We start from the raw sequence: 20304 nt of genomic DNA on the forward strand, positions 1-20304 counted from the left end.
CTTTTTTCTGGGTTTTTTTGTGTGACTTTTTTCCGTTCACTGTGTGTAGTGTTAGGGCGCCGCTCATACACTGCAGTGTTAGGGCGCCGCTCACACACTGTATCCTGTTAGGGCGCCACTTATACACTACACCGTGTTAGGGCGCCGCTCACACACTGATACGTGTTAGGGCGACGCTCACACACTGTAACCTGTTAGGGCGCCTCTTATACACTGATACGTGTTAGGGCGACGCTCACACACTGTAACCTGTTAGGGCGCCTCTTATACACTGCGCCGCTCACACAATTCACCGTGTTAGGGCGTCACTCATATACTGGACAGTATGGGGACGATGAATTAAACAATTGCACGAGAAAGATAGTAACCCACGGGCCATCTAACCCACGGGCCATCTAACCCACGGGCCATCTAACCCACGGGCCATCTAACCCACGGGCCATCTAACCCACGGGCCATCTAACCCACGGGACATCTAACCCACGGGACATCTAACCCACGGGCCATCTAACCCACGGGCCATCTAACCCACGGGACATATAACCCACGGGCCATCTAACCCACGGGACATATAACCCACGGGCCATCTAACCCACGGGATATATAACCCACGGGACATATAACCCACGGGCCATCTAACCCACGGGACATCTAACCCACGGGACATCTAACCCATGGGACATCTACCACCAACCTCCCCTCCCCCCTTCTCCGCCTAGCTTGCCGTCAGCTAATGTTGAAATGTTAAAAATATAATAATTATGACGGCAGTCATTTGTCTAGGGGCCGACAACCTGCTATATTGTAGAACTCCGTGTCTAGGATTATCGGCCTTAGCCACTTTAAATATTTATCTAGACGTGAGAAACGCTCGTGCAGGATCCGGTCTCCTCGTCCGTGACGGCGACGTAATTAGTCACGTCTCCGTGACGGCGACGTATTTAGTCACGTCTCCGTGACGGTCACGTATTTAGTCAAGTCACCGACCGCCTATATCCCATTAAAATATCACGCCCTACGCCCAAGTCAAGAAGTTGTCTAAAAAAATTTCACCACATGTGACGTCACGGGTCGCATGCGGTTGATAAATCTAACAGAGACGCTCAAGGCGGTTGTTTCCGGGTATTGCCGAACGTTTTTTATGAGTCTATACGGCAGAGCCACGCAAGTTAATTTACGCATCACAAAAGAAACGCACGGTGCAGCTTGATATGTAAACAGTGTCTGTTCAATAGGGTGCAGTGTTTTACCTTGTTTATGTCAGAGCCTGGCCATGGGGCCTAGAGTTACGCAGGGGTTAAGTGTGTAGCACAACAGACAACAACCGTTTAGCGGGGAAAGTATGTGCTACAAGCAACCACGTTATTTCTGCTCCGACAAAAGGCTCGTGTATTTTGTCTTACACACTCGATAGTTCGTTGAGCGTAGACAAGCCTAGCGGGGGGCGACATTTGCATCTGATTAGGGGGACATAACTCCAGCGTTTTTCGCCGCCGAACGCAGGCGCCAGTTATCAGACGCCGGACTAGATTGTGTCGTCTGCTAGAGCTCCACACTCCCAGTCCGCAACTCAAGACGAAATCACTGCTGTGTCCTTGAGCGCCACAGCCGCTTTGTTTACCGTGGGGCTCTCACTGAACACTGCTTTATTCCTGCTCTTCATTGGGCCTCGGTTGGTCTGGACTGCGAGAGCGGGTAGGTCTCAGGTAAGCTGCTACTATAAATAGAATCGACAAGAACCTGAAAACGGGCAGTAACAGCCTAGGTTTCAAGGTAATTAGTCATTAGTTTATTGCAGTTATTTAAAATTGAGAAAGATAATATTCACGCTTATTTTAATAATTGAACAAGAACAGTAATTTTTAATTAAATTAATTGTAATCGGAAAAAAACACCACAAAACAAAACTCTCAAAATATAACACATCATAATTTACGTGCCTGATTACAGCTTTTGGTTTCTGATTAACGACCAATGGACGTAATCTTAAAACACCGGACCCAAACTACAACGGCAGGGTGCAGTATTTCCAGCCTTGTTTTAGCTTGCACAGAATACGTAGTTGCTAGGGCTAGTCCACGTTACTTGTGTGAGAGGGGGTCACAGGATGTGTAGTGTATTATAAGGGCCCTACATTATTTTATCTTACCCTCTCGCCGACCAGACGCCAGTGTAGATGATATTCATTCTCGAGGAACTTCGAGGTTATTTTTTTTTCGAGGGGTTTAGTCTTAGTAAATATAGGCCCAAAAGGGTGCAACACGATAGTATATGAGACATCTAGATATATGTAGGGGATTGGGACATGTTGGGATATATGTAACGGTTATAACCCAGTCGGTTAAACGATTTTTTGCCCTCGACCACCGTTGTCGCCGCTCGGCCTGACTGCCCACTTTTATCACAAACAAGACGGATCGCCGTCGCCGGCGTGTAACACCGTTAGTCGCCGAGCTGTGGGAAGTTGCTCAAGTTGTTTTTTTTGTGCGCGCACGACAAGGAAGACGAAAATTTAACGGGCAGAGATAGGTAGGTGTAATAGTCGCGAGAATGGTTGTAGGACAGCACGAGTAGAAACGGCGAAAACTGCGCTACCCTCAGTATTGACTCGACACAGGGCCGCGCCAAAAAGTCTAGACACGACACGTGACTTCGCTACGCCAATGGCCGAGCGATGTGAGTGAACCGTATGCCTGGACGAGCCTACTCAAGCGCGAAGTAGGGGTGAAGACTTTTGCCTTGAATAGTTACTCATTCATTAAACCGACGTCAGCCATCAATGGTGCTATTCAGCGTGTGGATAGCAAATCGTTTCTATAACATTATTCATTGCATTAAAAGCCGAGCCAGCTATCGAGGATTTTTTTAGGCGAGTGAAACTAGATTGACAGAAACCTTCTCCCCCTTGAGTGAATACTTTTTACCTGAGGGCTCGGCAAAGGAACATCGTCGTGTGTTTTGCTCGTGAAACCCACATGTTGGTTTGGGTTTGTTGTAGAGGACGATGTGTTCGTTGGATTGGGATTTGTATGGAAGGCGATGTGTACCTCGGCTTGTAGATAGACATCGCTTGTAGTGTGTACCTTCGGAGATGTCGTACAGTCCGGCGCCACACCCCAGCCCTTCACTTGTTCTGGATTTTTGCAGGTCGGTAGGCTCTCGTTGTGTTGCCCTCGATTTTTTGTTCACGTTTACCTATGCTGGGGATCGGTGTGTACACGGCCCGCCCTCGACTTACTCGGGCAGATTTTTTTATTGTTGTTTTTGTCTTTAAAATAGCTCGGCACTCCTACGGTTATAAACAACAACAGTAATGCAATGCCAATTAGTCTAGGTGTATCTAATCTATTCATTCTAGATCTAAGACATTATTTTAATTAACTACCTTATCGAACCAAGTTTAATAACTAGACGCATGCTTAATACTAATAATTTAGTAGGGGTTTATAAAAGTTTTTTACCGATTAGCCTAAGTCTAAGTTCAAGCTTATAGACTCTAGAATTCTATCTAGATCTAGTATCTAGAATAGCATTATTAGCCCAAAGGCCTAGATCTAGATTTTTTTTTCTTATTCTTTTGTTACAAATTATTAGAGAATGTAGACTTAAGATCTAGATCTAGACTCTAGTCTAGATTTCTAGATCTTAAACCTAGTTATACAATATAGATCTAGGCCTCACAGTAGGATAATTTAAAAAGAAGTTAAGTCTTTAATAAACTTTAATTCATTGACCAATACAATAACAAATACTAATCTAGATCTCTAGACACTAGTCTAACAGATCTATTAAAAACTAAGTTATTAAAATAGGTTCCTAATTAAAATAAAATTTATTGCGAATTTAAAAGCAATTAATTAGGTTATAATAACTAGATCTAGATTTATATTTTATATATATTTATATTTTTATATATGTGATAAACTATTAAAATTAAGCGACTTGTTCTGTTACGAGATCTAGATCTACATCTTCTCTTTGAAAAAATTCAAAAGTCATGTTTTCACATAACCTTGCAACAACTAGATTTTAGGTTCAAAATCCAGATTATCTAGATCTGCGTTTTCGCCGTGCAAATTAAACGGATAGACTCATTAACCCTAGCACAAACTTAACCGTGCAATCTAGATCTAGAATTCCGCAGGTTAATATATTTAGATGATATTGATTCAAACTTCTGTAACTTCCATTTTTTTATTCTTTGATGTACTTCTTAAACTCTTGCGTTTGCCTTACAGCAGAGGCTTTGGGGGGGGGGGGGTATGTCCCCGGGCACCGACCCTAGGGGCGCCAAAATAAGCTCATTTTAGTTGCTATTTTGAATTATGAATATTAAAAAATATATGGGGGGGGGGCGCCAAATTGAAAGTTTTTCCCCAGGCGCCATGACGGGGCGCTACCAGTGTTTCTTCCAGACTTTTTTCTCCGGGGGGGGGGGGGGGCGGTAAACTTTCTTCGGGGGGGGGGGGGGCGGACACTGTTAAAAGTATATATTTTCTATATAAATTATTTAAATTTCATTTCGTTCGGGGGGCGGTAAAAATTTTTCGGGGGGGCTTGGCCCCCCCCCCCCCCCCCCCGAAGAGATGCCTGGAAGAAACTCTGGGCGCTACACCTCTGCCTTACAGTTCACAAATAAAGTCGAATTTTTACCTGAACAAGTCTAGAATACCTACAATACATCTAGATCTTATCTTGATCTATGTCTAAAAATTAAAAAAATAACTTAAAAATAGTGTATATTTTAACTATGGACCAAAATGTAGTATTTAGTAGGGCTAATTAATTATTGATAGATCTAGCTGATTAAAATGTATGTGAATGCATTTATTGATGTCTTAGTACATACTTACACATACATACTTACACATACATACACATACATACACATACATACACATACATACTTACACATACATACACGTACATACGTTTGGACCATGTTGTTACTTGTGTGACTAGAGTCAGGGTCAAGTTCTTGAGGTCAGTCATGTTTACAGGGATCAGAGTCATATGTTTACAGGTATCAGAGTCATATGTTTACAGGTATCAGAGGCATATGTTTACAGGTATCAGAGGCATATGTTTATGGGGTCAAAGTCATATGTTTACGGGGATCAGAGTCATATGTTTACGGGGATCAGAGTCATATGTTTACGGGGATCAGAGTCATATGTTTATAGGGTCAGTCATATGTTTATGGGGATCAGAGTCATATGTTTACGGGGATCAGAGTCATATGTTTAGGGGGATCAGAGTCATATGTTTAGGGGGATCAGAGTCATATGTTTATGGGGATCAGTCATATGTTTACGGGGATCAGAGTCATATGTTTATGGGGATCAGAGTCATATGTTTAGGGGGATCAGAGTCATATGTTTATGGGGATCAGAGTCATATGTTTATGGGGATCAGAGTCATATGTTTACGGGATCAGAGTCATATGTTTAGGGGGATCAGAGTCATATGTTTAGGGGGATCAGAGTCATATGTTTAGGGGGATCAGAGTCATATGTTTATGGGGATCAGAGTCATATGTTTATGGGGATCAGAGTCATATGTTTATGGGGATCAGAGTCATATGTTTATGGGGATCAGAGTCATATGGGGTCAGAGTCATGTTTATGGGGATCAGAGTCATATGTTTACGGGGATCAGAGTCATATGTTTACGGGGATCAGAGTCATATGTTTACGGGGATCAGAGTCATATGTTTACGGGTATCAGAGTCATATGTTTACGGGGATCAGAGTCATATGTTTACGGGGATCAGAGTCATATGTTTACGGGGATCAGAGTCATATGTTTACGGGGATCAGAGTCATATGTTTATGAGGCCAGCTTAATGTTTAAACCCTAAACATACTAGCTTACATGTTTTGGATAAACTGATAAAAATGTTGAAAAGTTGGTGGTTGTAGGTCTATATAATTATTCATATTGTTTCAAATTAAAACAATTATCAAAAATGTCTTTTTATTACAGAACTGAACCAGTAATTGACCACTAGAGTGGACTAGTCATTTTCATCACCATTGCAAGTCAGCCTGGAACAGAAATAACCACAATTTTTCTGGATGTATTTGAATTTTGTAGCTTACAGATTTTATATTTCCACCAACGGATTAATTACTGGTGATTGGTGCAGCTTTAACGAGCCATTTGTGACCAGGCTCATGTGTTGGTAATCTCTGTGTCATTCTGGAGATTTAATTAATTAAACTTAAGGGAGTTTCCCATTTCCACTATCTTGTGCACGTGTTCCAGGCGTGAAGCGAATGCACCCCATTGGCATGAGGTGTTTATGTTCCGCACCAAGCGAAACACACTCGTGAAGCGCCTGTGGAAGTACAAAGCAAAGGATGAAACCAAGGGTGCGGCTCAAAGGGATCCCTCAGTTTCAGCCAGCATGGAGGACGTTGACCTCAAGTCGGTCACCCACTCCTTCTTCAAGCGGCTCAAGGAGGAGCAGCTGGGGGTGCTCCTGCAGGCCATGGAGTCCCGTGGGGGGGAGATCACACCCTGTGTCCCCGTGTCCAAGTCGGATGTACGGCTGGGCAAGCACTCACTCTCTCCGTATGTTCTGTGCTGTCGAGTGTTCCGCTGGCCAGATTTAAAAGGTGACACGGAAATGAAACGGTTGCCAAGTTGTGCGCGGTTGAATGAGGATAGCGAGTCTGTAGTCTGCTGCAACCCGTACCACTGGAGCTTGGTGGTCAAGATAGGTAAGTTCTCACCTGTAGAGCACTGTTGATCTTATCTGGATCAGTACCAGCATTCAGTAAGATTGTCCCCTGTGGTCAGATTGTCCCCTGTGGTCAGATTATCAATGTCTTGTAATGTCATAATATCATGTCATAATGATGTGAATGTCATGACCAATAACACTCAGCATCCAATGTTTCAGATGAGCCACCCATATACCTGGATAAGTTACCTGGCTCTTCACCTGCACAGATAATTGATCACAATGAGACATCCACAGGTAAGTTTCACAATCACTGTCTAGTCCATGGCAACCACTGTCTAGTCCATGGCAACCACTGTCTAGTCCATGGCAACCACTGTCTAGTCTATGGCAATCACTGTCTACGCCATGGCAACCACTGTCTAGTCCATGGCAACCACTGTCTAGTCTATGGCAATCACTGTCTACGCCATGGCAACCACTGTCTAGTCTATGGCAACCACTGTCTAGTCCATGGCAACCACTGTCTAGTCCATGGCAACCACTGTCTAGTCCATGGCAACCACTGTCTAGTCCATGCTAGGGCAACCATTTAAAAATCTTTCATTCTATTCTCGTGTTATCATGTTACCATAAGTAACAATCAGAAAAAAAAAAAAATAATTGTTTAACTGTGAAAATAGTGCGTATGGTCACGTGTGGTGGAGGATAACTGCTCTGTCAGTCGGTACCCACCCCCAAAGTAGTGGTCTAACCCCCCCCCCCCCCAGTCGTTTGATCATGGCCTGGAGGGTAAGGGTCATCCCCCCCTACTCCCCAGCCTAAACTGTTTGGATTTTAAGGACAGCTTTTATGGACGGCATGCTCAAAAGGTAGAGCGTATAACCTCCAACATGAAAGTCTCGAGTTTAAATCCGACAATGTGCATGAGCCCACCCACCTGTGGTGGGTACCTGACTCCCATGCTGGAATATAAAGGCGGCTGGGGATAGTGCTGACCACACCATCCTTCATATGCCAAGGTCACAAAAACATCTCAACTTCACTTGCCCCATGGACTGTCAGGTTCAAAAAAGGAACTTTTTACTTTAAGGACCCTTTTGGCTTGATTTCCAATATGTCACGGTTTGTGTGCTAACATCATGTTATTCCATGCGTCATATATTTTGTGTAGATTGCTCAGAGTCCTAGACTGTCCTGGTCCCCAATAGAGGTCAAAGAAACGGACCATGGTCAAAGCCCCCCCCCCCCCTCCCCAGAGCATCATCCCGTGTTGATGCCCCCCTCCCCAGGGCATCATCCCGTGTGTTGCTGCCCCCCCCTCCCATCTAGTTTCTCCTGAGCCTACCAGGTTCCCACTTTGGGTTATCAGTGGCATAGATCAGGTAGCGGGAGGCTGCTGGCTTTTGGGGCGCCACGTCTTTCTCGTCTGACATTAACATTCATTATTCCCCCCCCCCCAGTAATCAGTCCGACCCACCCCCCCCCCCCCCCCACCTATAGGTGCTGTTAGCACATCCCGCCTCTGTACGCGAGTACGTTTTGGTTTCACCAGTCTGTCCACCACCACCGCTACCACCACCACTACAACCGCCTTCACCACCACCACCACCACCATCAGCACCACCACTACAACCATCACTACAACCACCATCAGCACCACCAGTGCAACCATTCAGATTATACAACACCAATCTTTTGTAAGAACGCGCCATCATCTGTTACCGTCGGCCATAGACTGCCTGGAGGCTTTCAAAATATTGACCCTCTCTCAGCCTCGGGTCCCAGACTCGGTCTCGTGACTAAATATAGTTGCTAGAGGTGGTCACTCTAGTCGCCAGAGGTGGTCACTCTAGTCGCCAGAGGTGGTCACTCTAGTCGCCAGAGGTGGTCACTCTAGTCGCCAGAGGTGGTCACTCTAGTCGCCAGAGGTGGTCACTCTAGTCGCCAGAGGTGGTCACTCTAGTCGCCAGAGGTGTGTGCACTGTCCGATCAATCTTGGACATAGGCTGCCTCATACACACTTTCATTGTGCGCCCCCCCCCCCACATACACACTTTCATTGTGCGTCCCCCCCCCCCACATACACACTTTCATTGTGCGCCCCCCCCACATACACACTTTCATTGTGCGCCCCCTCCACATACACACTTTCATTGTGCGCCCCCCTCCACATACACACTTTCATTCTGCGCCCCCCCCACACACACACTTTCATGCTCTCTCCCCACACACACACCCATACGTTCAAGCTGAAATGAGTTGCCGAGGCTGACGCGAGTGTTTTATTATTATGTGTAACGTTTGCTCACAGCAAGAAATCAGCGGCACAACAGATAGCTCCGGCCAAATATAGATTCTTTCTATCTGCATGGCCGGCTCGGGGGAGGGGGACTAGGGTAGGCACCTAGTTCTGTAAGGGTGGGGACGATGGTGGAATGTTATCGGTCGACGTGTGGATGTCTTCCCTATTTACCTTGACATTTCTTGTGATGAAAACCCTCGGCGCCTCACACTGTCGTCTGCTTGGTAGACACAGGTCACGTCCCTCCCACCCAGAGGGACACTGGTCACGTCCCTCCCACCCAGATGGGCACTGGTCACGTCCCTCCCCCCAGATGGGCACTGGTCACGTCCCTCCCACCCAGAGTTAGGGGTCACCTCTCTCGGCTTGACCGTATAACTGTTATCTTAAACGAGGGTTCGACCCCCCCCCCTCCTGTGCCCCGATGAACACGGTACACGAGTTCTCTCTGGCGGTGCCGTACGTTAGTCCTGTACCAATCAATGACAGTCAGATCCTGCAGTCCCCCCCCCTACCCCCCCCCCCCCCACCCCTGATATCAACTGTCGTTGAATCAACACACGGGGCCACTTGGCCGCTTGTGATAACCGACTGGGCCATGTTAACACAATAGGGGCCATTTGGGCTTCAGGCACCGGGGGGGGGGGGGCGGTACTGCCTTGAAATGTCGTCCATGGTCGAACAAGGGGTGGGGCAACGTGCCAGCGTCAAACGGTGACAGAGAATCCACTTACTGTCGCAGGTGTTGGTCCCTCGGGTCCTAGTTGTAGCCCACGACAAATCCTCGTAGAGCTACCAATGAGATTTGTGCTGGTGTATGTGAGCATGTTTGTCACCAGCACAACTCCACATGCAACCACTCGCACTTCTTCAGCGCAGTCGAGGGCAGGCTTCTAGTAGTCGAGGGCAGACTTCTAGCAGTCGAGGGCAGGGCAGACTTCTAGCTGTCGAGGGCAGGACAGACTTCTAGCAGTCGAGGGCAGGCTTCTAGATGTCGAGGGCAGGCTTCAAACAGTCGAGGGTAGGCTTGTTGCAGTCGAGGGTAGGCTTGTTGCAGTCGAGGGTAGACTTCTTGCAGCGAGGGCAGACTTCTAGCGGTGGGGTAGATCACACAAAGACTGAGGTTATTAACGATGCGATCGGAGGGTGATGGTGGAGGGGAGGGTAGGAGGTTTGTGATGTCATCAGGAGTTGGTGGAGTCTGTACGTGTGTGTGTGTGGTTGTATGTGTATGTGGTGTACATGCTTGTGTGTGTGGTTGTATGTGGTGTGCATGCTTGTGTGTGTGGTTGTATGTGTATGTGGTGTACATGCTTGTGTGTGTGGTTTTATGTGTATATGGTGTACATGCTTGTGTGTGTGGTTTTATGTGTATGTGGTATACAAGCTTGTGTGTGTGGAGTTCAGTCTGTGTGAGGGGAGGGGCATGTTGTGTAATGAATGTACAAAAACAGCAACACACCTGACAGGTACAACCCCGACACACCTGAAAGGTACAACAACCTTTACAACCTCTTTTAATTATCACACCGGTACTTTACGTCTCAGCAACGTTTTAATTTGTATAGTTCACTGTTCACATTTTAATTTGTATAGTTCACTGTTCACGTTTTAATTTGTATAGTTCACTGCTCACGTTCCACCGTTCACACTTATCCATGTGAAATTCATTCCCCCCTCTCCCCCCCCCCCCCATCCCACGAGAGAAAAAAAAAGTCCGATGTGACGTCAGTTGTGCTCAAGACCGAGCTGTCTTTGAGGCGCTAATACAAGGCGAGGTGTCTGGCTGTGTGATAATGAGAAGGGGGGGGGGGGGAGATAACGAAAGGATGCCTCGACAAGTGGAATGCAAACCCTAACCAAGGGACGCTACTACAGTTGCCCACAGCCAAGGGACGTTACTACAGTTAGAGCAGGTCCCCTATTCTAAAATTGAACTATCTAAAAGTTTGTTGTTGTGTCATCTCTGGTCTGGTCACCTACCTGGGGTCACACAACTTGGGGTCTACACTAAAGTCTTGGATGGGTGGAGGGTATAGTTTGACCGACGGTCAGTTGTATCGACCGCATCAAATTGTGCACTGACCACCATTATCTTGATGACCAGTGGCAACGCTGGTAGGTCCACAATGGTGCAGCGACCCCCCACGTGATCCCCGTGGCTACCCATTTTCACATCGTCTGACCGCCGGCCACCTCACATCTGCTGATGACTAGCGGCTACTGTCTACAGGTCACTTTAAGCCATTGATCTCAACTAAACACAGCAGGTTTACAAGGCTAGTTACATTAGTTAACCACCGACCAACCATCAGTTTTTAATTAATTAAAAAAATAATAATTAGAAAATGTAATTACTCGACCATGTCTCTGGTAGTTTTTAACCCTCTCCCCTAAGTCGTAAGTTATCTTCCTTGTAAGTCTCCCCCCACCCCCACAGCATTCCCCCACCCCCACAGCATTCCCCCACCCCCACAGCATTCCCCCACCCCCACAGCATTCCCCCACCCCCACAGCATTCCCCCACCCCCACAGCATTCCCCCCAGTCATCTTCCCTATAAGCCTCTCCCACCCCCGCAGCCTTCCCCTCCCGCCCCTCCTTAAGCCCCTGTCACCACAACCCGCTGTGTCAAGCCGGCCATAAATTAGCCAGCATTAAGTCGGGATACGCTGACCGTCGGGAGAGGGCGCAGCTATCCGCGGGATGGCGACCCAGTGGCGCCACTCACCACAGGACATGCCCCAAACGTGGACAGGTGCCAGCATTCAGACTGACGTTACCATAGTTACCGTGCTTGTTGTCACCCCTGGCTTGCGTTTTGACAGTGACTAATTTTAGTTTGTTGCCCTTGTCTGCTCAGTGGCCAGTTGTGTTTCATCGTTCCACTAACAACTTTAATAACACGAGTAACACATTTAATAACACGAGTAACACAACTTCAATAACGCGAGTAACACAACTTCAATAACGCGAGTAACACAACTTCAATAACGCGAGTAACACATTTAATAACACGAGTAACACAATTCGTGCTGTATTTGTCTCAAGCGATGTATAGAAGACATGCAGTATTTCCATTTTTTTGTGAAATCGGTGTACATTTATACTTTTATTGTCAATACTACAAGCTACAAGAACACTCATGTACAATGTCAGAAAAGTAGAATGCAAATATTTTATGAATGCTTAAACATAATATTTGACACTATTTTGATATTGGAATGAGATTTATGAACTCGATGTTTGATACAATTGGTTTTAAAACTGTTGCTGGTAGGCCTAATGTTGCACTCGAAACTCGCCTCGATGAATGAAGGAGCCAGTTTAATGACGTCACGTAAGCCCGAAAGATGCGGCACAGAGAAATATTTCACCAGATAGCCGTGTCACAGATACCTCTCTCTCCCTCCTCTCCACACACGAGGGTTTTATATAAGTTGTGAGGCTGAGGTGAGGTGTGTAGTGGGGCCACAGTGAGGTGTGTAGTGGAGCCACAGTGATGTGAGGTGTGTAGTGGGTGTCTTGGTGAGGTAAGGTGTGTAGTGGGGGTCTTGGTGAGGTAATGTGTGTAGTGGGGGTCTTGGTGAGGTAAGGTGTGTAGTGGGGGTCTTGGTGAGGTAAGGTGTGTAGTGGGGGTCTTGGTGAGGTAAGGTGTGTAGTGGGGGTCTTGGTGAGGTAAGGTGTATAGTGGGGGTCTTGGTGAGGTAAGGTGTGTAGTGGGGGTCTTGGTGAGGTAAGGTGTGTAGTGGGGCCACAGTGAGGTGTGGTGTGTAGGGGGTCTTGGTGAGGTAAGGTGTGTAGTGGGGTCCTAAGTTGCTACTATGAATTTTGTTACAATTGTTTCCGTTCCCCCCCCCCCCCCCCCCCTACGTTATCTCTACCCCTCCTCCCCCTCCGTTTCGTCTACGTACGTACGTATTCCGCCTGTCTTGTCCACCCAACGTCAGACTACCGGACACCGGACCGGCATACCACGGCGCGCTTCTTGATTGTTCTTCTAGCTACTAACGCCGCCCCCGTCCCACCCCACCTTCCCATTGATCAGAAATGAAGTGCTGATAATTGTCAGCATGTTTCTATTATTAACCTTCCATGAGCTGTGTCCTCCCATTCAAATACTCATCGCCGCAAACATTAGACTTTTATTCTCCGGTCTGTGCACCCCCCCCCCCCACTCTGTGCTCTATCCTTCAGCATTCCTCACCTCCCTATAATAGCTCGCCTTGTAGACAAGTCAAAACTTTAAAAACACTGACAGACTGACTGGAGTCACTACGGCTTCTGGGCGATACCATTTATCTGGGTCGCGGGGACGTCAGCACGGCGCTCAAGGCTTGTGGAATTTCAAGGGGAAGTAACTCTAGAAGAAAAAAAATACCGTTTTCATTGATAGCCCAATTGTGATATCCATAGCAGCAAGCTTACAGTGAGGAATACACGTCCTTGGCCATCTTTTGTGTAAAATACACGTCCTTGGCCATCTTGTGTAAAATACACGTCGTTGGCCATCTTTTGTGTAAAATACACGTCCTTGGCCATCTTTTGTGTAAAATACACGTCCTTGGCCATCTTTTGTGTAAAATACACGTCCTTGGCCATCTTTTGTGTAAAATACACGTCTTGGCCATCTTGTGTGTAAAATACACGTCCTTGGCCATCTAGTGTGTAAAATACACGTCCTTGGCCATCTTGTGTGTAAAATACACGCCCTTGGCCATCTAGTGATACACTTCCTTGGCCATCTTGTGTGTACAATAAACGAAAACAGTGCAGGACAATAGATTTCCTATTATTTCAAAATTGCCATGTTTAAATACAAGTGCGGTAGAATTTATCACAACCAAAACAAAAACACGGACTCCACTCAGAATCCATAGCATAATTTCTTAAGTTTCTTTTCATTCTTATAATGTTTTATTTAAAACAGTCTAATTTAGCTCTACTTTAATTATTTTATAAAGCTTAGCTGTATCAAATTTTTAATGTCTTTGAAAATCATTTAATTAGACATTATTTTAATACTAGTTAAGATTAATCTGTAACTGATCTGTATCTTGGTTTCCCCAGATAACGAGGGCACGGGACAAAACTTCATGTACTGGTGCACTGTTGCCTACTGGGAGCTGCGTGAGCGCGTGGGCCGTTTGTTTCAAGTCTCCGAGCCAAGCGTCCATGTCTTTCAACAGCTGCCTCATGGCAATGGCGTTTGTCTGAGACTCTTCCAGAAACCTTCAAGCGTCGAGGTGGTCAGGAGAACTAGAGAGAAGATCGGCTTTGGGATTATCCTCAGTCGGGAGGCCGCTCACAAGAATAATGTGAACATTCAGGGGAGGGTGAAGGAGGAGTCAGGGAGTCATGTGACCTGCAACATACAGAGCGGGTCGCCTGGGTCCCCAGACTGTCCCGGCCAGTACAAAAGTTCGTCTACCTCAAGTTGCATCATACCACCCTCTTACCTGGAGGATATTTTATTGAAAGAAAGCCCTGTGGGTGGGGGCAGTGAAGGTTGTGACACCAGCCGTGGTCACCATGGCGACGGCAATCCTCAAAAACTGCATCCAGAACATGACCCGAGCCATGAGTTCAGTGATGTGGAACATTCTTTTGATGAAAGCATGGATTTTACACAAACCACAGTTATGTCCCCTTCTTCATCCCCGCCGCCCCAGTGGGCAAGTCAGCTGCAACAGTCATCTTCACCATCATCATTTTCATCCTTATCATCATCACCCCCATCCTCCCCTCCTTCATACTTCAACAGTGATACCTCTTTTAACAGTCAGGAAATTCTGAGCTCAAACCATGAACCCACGGTACCCGCCCCACCCCAGCAGTCAAGGTACCAACAAGAGGAAGTCCCCACGGCACCGGCCCCACCCCAGCACCACAGCCACCTCAGACCTGCCGTATAAACAGGGAGAAGTTTGGGCCTACAACGCTTCAAATTTCCCAATCTTTGTCAACTCTCCCACCCTGGACCACCCCCAGTCCCCCCGGTCACTAGTGGTCAAGAAGGTTTTGCCTGGCTACTCCATCAAGATCTTTGACTACGCTAGGGCGGAGCTCCTTGAGAGGACAGAGGCCAGGAGTAAGTTACGCAGTGATGGCCCGTTTGACCCGTGCAGTGTGCGCATCAGCCTGGCCAAGGGCTGGGGGCCCAGCTACTCCAGACAGTTCATCACATCGTGTCCCTGCTGGCTCGAGATCTTCCTTGGTGTCAGGCGTAGGAACTCCACATCATGATGTTAGCAGATGGTCTGGTGGAGCAACATCATGATGTTAGCAGATGGTCTGGTGGAGCAACATCATGATGTTAGCAGATGGTCTGGTGGAGCAACATCATGATGTTAGCAGATGGTCTGGTGGAGCAACATCATGATGTTAGCAGATCGTCTGGTGGAGCAACATCATGATGTTAACTATCAGTTGGTCTGGCGGAGCTACTGTCCCTGCCGTCGTGGTCTGAGGGTCATGTGACTGGTCTTGTGACTGGCCATGTGACTGTCCCGCTCATTAGATCCTCCTTGTTGACTAACACTTCATCCCTTGCCTTAAATTGTTTCACCAGTTTTTTCTTGCCAAATTTTCTAGATCAAAACTCGTATGTCAGCCGTGTGGCCAGTCCTTGCTGGTACCATGGGAGTAGTGATGTCACCCCCCCCCCCCCCCCCCACTGTGTCCATGACACACCCCATTCTTCCTTGTTGAAACCATCCTCCTAGCATCATACTGTTGTTGTAATTAGAATCAATTATTCAGTAATTTAAATTGTTAGAAAACTTTTATGTAACATCATAAACAAGATGACATTTTTAAAGTGATGGATTCATTTGAGAATTTGTAAAATCTCTTACAAAACACATTTTTGTACTCATGAATTTTGTGTCCCAGCCCCCTAGTTGGATGTCATACCCGGATGATCCCTGAAGAAAATAGTTTTAGAACCCTCCTAGTACTCAGATAGAACCTTGCTTGATAGGACGCAATCAGATATTTTCTTAAAAATTATTTATTTACATTTATGGTCAGAAGATAATCCTGTTATTTTAATCTTTATAGAAAATTGTATAACTCAATTTTTGACATTTTAATACTACGCAAAATTTATGTCGGCAAAACTTGATAGTTTGTTACACATAACAAAATGTATTAAGTAATTTTGACGGTGTTTCTTGGTTGGTGATATACTACAGGTGGTTAAAAGGTTTGGAAGAATCTGGTTTTGATGGGGTGAGCCGTCCCATTCTACCTGACCTCTGGTTTATGGTTGGCCACCTTCCCACCTGCAACAATTTATGTGTTTACAACCTCAGAAATACCTTTCCATTCTGATGTAACAAGGCCAATGTGTTGAGCAGCCACATATCTTTACCTAAGAATTGGTTTTATGATACCTGTACCCAGGTGTGGGGAGGTTTGGCTAGGTGAGATATATTTACATGGAGCAGATGTGTAGCAATGTTGTCTTTTATGATACTCCACTCTGACAATTTTTTGTTGGGTAGGGCTCGACTTAAGTTTATTGCCTTAAAAACTGGGGACAGTTAGGGAAAACCTCAGATCCGAACCGGAGGGCTGGGCCACTTGGCCACGTGATTACCAGGGTGTATTGTATCAGGCCGGACACTTGAACACATGTGCCCAAATAATGGGGTTTTCATAGCCCCATTGTCAGACAGTTATATGGCCCTTGAGAGGGCTACATATCCAGTGTCTGCAAACAAGGGCCAGCCAGCATGCTGGGCTAAGTACCAAAGTCATGCATTCTTAACATACATAAACCTTCAGTCTTGGCTTAGGGTTAGATAGCGAGACCTTAAGCTTTAAAAAAATCTTTATTGCCCTATTCCAGGTGTTGTCAACACTTTGTGCTTGCACTAATGGGAATATAGAACGCTAGTCTGGCTAGTTATACCAGAAACAACTTGATGAAATACATTGTGAACAATTTAAAAACATTTATTTAATGTTAAAGTTGTTGTTTAGAATGGTCAAACCTTGTTAATACAGAATGAAAAGGGCTTAACATCATGAGGTTTTACCACCATAAACTGTATTTTACAACCTGAAACCTAAAGAAAAAAATTGTCAGAATTTGAAAATGCAGAAAAATGTAGTTGAAGTCAGTTTAGATAAGTCTTATCATCCAACAAGGGAGGGTACTCTCATATAGTTAAGTGCACTGTCAAGCCAGTCTCTAAGTGCACAATAAACAAGTTTGTAGGCCTGGAAGAACAAACTAGTAGGCCATATATGAGATGGTCACAAGCGGTCAGCAGAGTCGGCAGCCGTATCAGTCGAGCTTTATCAGGTTGTGTGTGACTGTTGACTTTACAAGGGCCTGTCATCCTGTTTGCCAACCTCTCCGCCTATGTTGATTGATATCTCCATTCTGGTGGAAAGGTTGCCAGATGCACCAACCACCTTTTGTACCAAATCTTTTTGTTTTTGTTCAAACAGTAACCAATTAACCTCACTGTCAGTAAGGGCATTGTTTTTTTTTTCGTTTTCATCATTGGGGGCAACTGTTGAAGGCAGACAAAATAGTTTCACTAATGCAGCACCTCAAGTATAAAACTGTTTACAGTATTTGTTCCCTGTTTATTGCTGTCTAGGTAGAACCCAGCAGTTCCTTGTCAGTCTTTATTTACAGGAAACCTCCTAATATTTTGTCAGCCATCCTAAATAAAAACATTTTTCCCCTTTTGCAGACTGATCAGGGGCATAACTCCTGTACTGAACAGACTGATCAGGGGCATAACTCCTGTACTGAACAGACTGATCAGGGGCATAACTCCTGTACTGAACAGACTAATCAGGGGCATAACTCCTGTACTGAATGGCCTTGAAAATGTTTTTCTATAAATATTGTAATATATGTTTTTATAAGGATAAATACTTGATTGTGATATGTTAGCTAATTTCTCCAAACCTGCCAATTAATTATAATAATTATGAAATTGACAGTCTTATAAACTTGACAGTCAAGTTTACTATTTTTGTTGTGTAATCTGAGATTTTTTATCTAAATAAACACATACATAATACACACATACACAATTCAGTATACACGCATACACCATTCAGTATACATGCATACACCATTCAGTATACATGCATACACAATACAGTATAACACAATTACAGTTAACACAAGCCAGTGGTCCTCAAAGAATGTATTACATGAACCATATCAAAGTACAGAAAGTTGTGCAGCTTGTATTATATGATCATTCAATTTTTTGTCTTGAAAGATTTGATCAACATGAAATGTATGCACACTCAGTCAATAGTAATTGTATAAAACTAGTTTGATGAAAAATGATTAATTTATTGTAATAATTTAATTAATGTACAGCTGTTCACCAATGTGTGCGTACAATGTATGTACACGGCAACACGTAGAGCGTGTAGTAACACATCAACTCCAGGAACCTTCTTGTAATGATTTCAAAGAACTATATTGGCTTTAATGGTTTTTTTAAACTAATTTAAAGGTTATAGGTCACTGTATTGTAAAGGTTATTGGTCGCTGTATTGGACTATTGTACACCTGTTCTGAATGTAATATATTATAAAATGTTTATTTAATTCTTGTTCAATGCACATTTTAGTGGCAATGACTGTTAATGCTTGTATAATTGCCTCTTGCGGTCATTTGTATGATGGTCTGTTGTGGTCAGTGGTTGTATGATGACCTAATGTGGTCAGTTGTTGTATGATGTTGTTAATGATCTACTTATCATGTGACCTGAAATATAAACTATAGATCATGGAAGTCTTTTGCCTTTTTACTTTAGTTTTTGGTATTTTTAGAATCTTAATTTATAAGGGACAGAGTTCAGCAACATGTCAACTACTATCACTTGACGTTAACTAAAACGAATCCCTAGACACAGTGCTGAATAAACACGTTTCCAAAACCTAAAACTCATCGCTTTCTTTTGTAAATCAATCTATAAACTCTATAATTTTAACGAAAAAAAATCATAAATATTTAGATTTACCATAAAAAATTGCTAAAACAATTAAAACATTTAAATGTATCTTAAAAATAAATCTAAAATTATAAAAATACAAATATGAACAAAGACAAGAAAAATGTATGTAAATTGTAAAAGCACAATGTAGAAAATAGAAACTGTTGGACAGAGTTGGCAAAACCAAATTCTCAAATCATCTTGGGTTTAAGAATCTTGTTGAAACTTAAGTTTTTGTGGTCATCCATAAATGACGTCACGCTTTTTTGACGATTTTTTACCTCCCCCCATCCCCACCGTCATAAAAAGCCAGATCCCCCCCCCCCCCTAAATTGACATCAAACCTCAGCCTAAAACCTCCCTCAAAATTGCAGTTGAATTTTTCTTAAAATACAATATTTTTCCAAAATCTTGTCTGAACTCTGGTCAACATAGAGTATTTTAATCAACGAGCCGGCCCGCGGCATAACATACGCCGCTATTTAGTTGTTTTTTTTTCTACTTTTCAGTTATTCATAATTTGTGAATACGACAGTACCAATGCTGCCACTGAAAATATTTCTTTAAAACACTATAAGTAGCTCGTTAAGGACCATAACCCCCACCTTCCTCCCCCCCCCCCCCCTCTACGTTTAAAATCGTTGGCTCTGCTTGTAAACATTTAGAGTGAACACAGCTCACTAAAACCATGTAGAGGTGGGGAGGTAGGGAGCGCGTTTAAAGCTTGTTTTCTAGGCGCGTTTGCAGCTTGTTTTCTAGCGGCTCCCAGAAGAGAATTATATATATAGATTCCTATTACAGTTTATTAAAACAGTTTTCTAAAACGCGAAAAAGCGGCTAAAATTCGGAGCCCCCCCCCCCCCTCCTCATCACACACCGTTACAAAATTACGGACACCCCCTTCCCCCCTGCGAGTGTGACGTCATTTATGGACAACCCCTATGGTGAAACTATAGTTTACAACCCTGATCCCTTAAAGTTACTAAAAATAACTGCCTATATAGTAAAGATATGGCAAGCAGATTTTAATTAAGACCGGACCAATCACGGTCTTAGAAAAAATTAACTAACGTATAGTCAGGTGTGGCAAAGTTTTATCTGTCTTTAATTAATGAAGGGGCCAGAAACCTCACATACTAGAATATATTTGTTTCTAAGCTAATTTTTCACGCATCAGTGACCAATTAATATTTTTTTAAACGTTTAATCTAAAACGAATCAATTAAATTTTTTTAATATAGCTCAGTGTATTGTTTGTGAAAAATTAGTTAAGGGAAGTAACTGAATATTCGTCTTTTTAGTTAAGCTAGTAATGATTTACGTCCCTTG

The 20304-nt window shown here is 44.4% G+C and overlaps 1 protein-coding gene across 1 annotated transcript; it reads left to right on the plus strand.

Moving 5' to 3' along the window:
- The first annotated feature begins 2230 nt into the window (after positions 1-2230).
- Positions 2231-15651, plus strand: LOC131943471 (mothers against decapentaplegic homolog 6-like). The gene is given in 5 exon segments (XM_059303629.1): positions 2231-3147; positions 5986-6725; positions 6908-6985; positions 14063-14806; positions 14808-15651. Coding segments are annotated over 4 exon segments (1674 nt in total). The 5' UTR covers positions 2231-3147; positions 5986-6304; the 3' UTR covers positions 15239-15651.
- The last annotated feature ends 4653 nt before the right edge of the window (positions 15652-20304 follow it).

The sequence above is a fragment of the Physella acuta genome, unplaced genomic scaffold (genome assembly GCF_028476545.2).
Source record: "Physella acuta isolate Inbredline_101_S28 unplaced genomic scaffold, ASM2847654v3 ptg000457l, whole genome shotgun sequence".
NCBI classification, from domain to species: Eukaryota; Metazoa; Mollusca; class Gastropoda; family Physidae; genus Physella; species Physella acuta.